Source organism: Pteropus vampyrus, unplaced genomic scaffold, assembly GCF_000151845.1.
Source record: "Pteropus vampyrus isolate Shadow unplaced genomic scaffold, Pvam_2.0 Scaffold399, whole genome shotgun sequence".
NCBI classification, from domain to species: Eukaryota; Metazoa; Chordata; class Mammalia; order Chiroptera; family Pteropodidae; genus Pteropus; species Pteropus vampyrus.
In genome coordinates this window covers 1,274,525-1,277,916 of record NW_011889180.1, presented here as the reverse complement: position 1 = coordinate 1,277,916, position 3,392 = coordinate 1,274,525, and the positions used below count along the sequence as shown (strand labels likewise).

The 3,392-nt window shown below is 40.0% G+C and overlaps 1 protein-coding gene across 18 annotated transcripts in view; it reads left to right on the top strand.

Moving 5' to 3' along the window:
• ZNF821 (zinc finger protein 821) overlaps positions 1-3,392 on the top strand; it is a 20,549-nt gene that overhangs the window by 5,232 nt on the left and 11,925 nt on the right. For 17 of the 18 annotated variants that reach the window (XM_023523629.1, XM_023523626.1, XM_011380678.2 and 14 more), the window contains one exon: positions 197-313. In XM_023523629.1, coding sequence (XP_023379397.1) covers positions 274-313 — 40 coding nt within the window. In that variant the 5' untranslated portion in view covers positions 197-273. Of the gene's footprint in view, positions 1-123; positions 314-3,392 lie in introns of all 18 variants that reach the window. The other variant, XM_023523630.1, reaches the window with a different exon arrangement.

Sequence of the window (3,392 nt, the reverse complement as noted above, 5' to 3'; positions counted from 1 at the left end):
AAGAAGAAAAGACACTGAGATTTGCTGGTCTCTGAGGACCTTCTATTTATTTACTGTTTGGGGGCTGAAGCTGATCCTACCTGTTTCGAAAGGTCTTATGTACTTAAGAACTATTTTTTAAAGTTTTTTTAATTTGTTAATTTTGTATAATACTTGGGCAGAATGACATGTGCTAGCAATATCCTTTTTATTGTAGGTCAGCACCCGGCAAGGAAGTAGTAACACATCCAGTTGTGAAACTGGGAAAGGCCAGAGCTCTTGGATCAGGGAAACATGTCCCGTCGGAAACAGACAAACCCTAATAAAGTTCACTGTGAGTACTGGGGCTTTGTCTTCTAGAATCTGGGAATGTTGATGTTTGGAATGGAAGAGTAATTGTATTTAGGTAAGATTCGTGGACAAAAAAGGGTTAAAGGTATTGAACATGATGGATTTAAAGTGTGTCTGGTTGCTGAAAAGGTGTTAGAACTCTGTCTTAAGAGTAAGTGCATTTAATTCATCCTTAGTATCCATGTTAACATTTATAGGATATCTACTCTGTACAAAGCCTTGTGCTAGATGCCTGGTCTGTAAAGCAATATAAGGATGTATAAGACGATCATGTAGCCCCCCACCCACCCACCCACACACACGATAGTATATGCTAAGTGCCAAATAGGGATGCTACATACTGTGTGTACTACAGAAGTTAAGAGGTGGGAGAGGGCTCTGAAGACTGAGTAGCAAGGGAGTGCTTGATGGAAGAGGCCCTACCTAGATCATGAACTTGAACTGGGCCTTAAAAGATAGAAAGCGGATTTTAAAGAAAGAGGAAGGAAGGGGTAAAATCAGGTAGGGACAACTATATGAACAAAGATACAAGAGGAAATACACATGATATGTTCAGGGGACAAGGAGACTTTGGATGAAGTAGAAGTTTCATTTGTCCAGAAGTCATAGGACATGAGTTTGGAGATATTTAACTCTACATTGTAGAGGCTTGAAGGCCAGGCCGACTTCAAACTTAATTATGTAGATTGTAAGGAGATTTTTAAGCAGGGAGAGTAGAGTGACATTTAGAATGCAGTGTTTGGGGACTGTGAAGCAGTGTGTGGGATGGATCACATGAGACTGGTACCAGGAAGATTAGGTATACACTGTTGCCTTGCATTATTTCTCAACAGTTTGTATATGTTTCATTTTAGTAATTGGATTATAAACTTCAAGAGGGCAGAGACCCTCTCTACTTTTAGCACTGCTCATAGAGGGCATTCTAGTACCTTGATGTACCTTATTAAGTTAACATTACTATATCTATGTAGATTTGAGATAATTAACCAGTTCCTATGATCTGGAAAGATAAGCATCCTCACCCAAATATTTGTAAAAGAGACAGATAGCTCCCTGTTATTACAGAGGACTTACTAAATAAAATACAGCAACATTTGAAGAGAATTCAGTGATATAACATGTGAAAGACTTTTTTAAAGGGAAAAAAACCTGAATTTGAGAGAAAGGTTAGACAAGGAGTTAAGATAAAAGGATTAAAATTTATTAAAATCGTATCATATGCCAGGCACTATGTATCTTATCTTATTGGGTAATTTTAAGAGTAGGAAAGAAAACAATAGGAAGAAAAGAATTACGAGGACTTCAACAAGATAATGAGATTAGGGTAGCAAAGCTTCATATACGAGTAATTCTTTAAGTCCTAGAAAAATTTTATAAGACATAAGAAGTTGGGTGCTTCTATAAGTACATTCTGGGATAGGTGGATGTGGAGGGCTGCTTAATATAAAGGTGAGTGGTTTAGGAAGGAGTTAGAGATTGCTCCTAAAACAGCAAAATTTAGTGGACCTAAATATGAAGATTGTCAAAGATATAAAACAAAGTATTCTAGCATAGGTAATACAATACAGCACTTTAGGTGGCTTGTCTTCTCCTCTCTGGTTGAAAGTGAGTATCGATTGATAAAAGGCACAGATGTTACACCAAGAAGGCAGGGCAGGAAAGTGGAGATGAAGGCAGGGCAGGAAAGTGGAGATGAAGGCAGGGCAGGAAAGTGGAGATGATTGCCTTATTCAGAAATAAGGCAATCATAGGAGTTGGATGTTTACCTATAACAGCCACATGTTCAAAGAAACTGGTTACATCTGAGGAAAGTAGCTGAGGAGATGATGGCATGATTGTGATAAGGCCAGCAGAGCCAATAAAGGCTTATGTGGCCTATGCTGTGTCCATGTAGCATATATTCATCATCTGCATCTCTGCCCACCATAGTTAAACACAGGATGAGCTGGTTATTAGAGTTGGAAAACAGATGGACAAATAGGCCATGGAGAAGGAGAGAACATCACACATCCACAGCTGCAGAAATGCAGTTTCCAGAGTGAGGGAACATTGTTTCGTGGAGTAGGTGAGACTTTGCAGCCTCTGTGGTGGTGACCATGAAGAGGGCTGTGAATCGAAATTTCATTTGCAGCCAAAGAGCAGACCCCAAGGGAGGAGCCGTTTTCAGTGACGCATTTGGGCAGGAGACTTGGAAGGCTTCTCAGGTGATAGACTAAGCTTGACCAAAGAAGAAAAGACACTGAGATTTGCTGGTCTCTGAGGACCTTCTATTTATTTACTGTTTGGGGGCTGAAGCTGATCCTACCTGTTTCGAAAGGTCATCTTCTCATTGCCCATGACAGTAATGGCCCGTAGAAATAGGTAATTTCAGTCGTCTGACCACTTGAGTCTTCTATGCCCTTGCAGTGAAATGGAACCAGTCAAACGTATTGAATTTAATGCTGCTCATCTATTTAAAGTAAATGGAATGAGAGACAGGAAAGTCTGCAGAAGCTTTGCTTAAATATCAAAGCCAGTCAGCACTTGAGCAGAGTAATAACTGAGCTCCATTAGATCTGCCTTCTGGGAAGAAGAAAATGGTGTGGCATGAAGCTCAAAGCCCACCTAAAAGAATATATTAAGAATCCCACTGCTGTAGCCTGGCAGCATTCATCCAATTCACTTCAGAAGCCAGTGGGCAGGCACTCTGACACTTACTTGGCTTTCTCAGGACTGTCTTTGTATCTAAATTACCATCGTGATCTCTCATTTCCGCAGGAACATCCATGCAGACTCTTGTGTTTTACCCAGTTCATTAATAGACTTGACAAGAACTTTAGAATAAAAGCCTGGAATTGTCAGTCAGAGAAACTGCTGATAGGCTGAAATCTCTGTTAAGCCTTCTTCACTCTCCCCTTCCTCATCTCACCGCTTCTGAGCACAAGTTTTTGTCAACTCTTTTTAGAGAGGATGCAAATAGAGGCCCTTGCACACTCTCATTTAGTGTGTTTATATCAAGCAAACCAGTAAGAAAAGGAAAATTTTTCTTAAGAGTTTTTGTTTTCAGATTGCAAAGTACACAC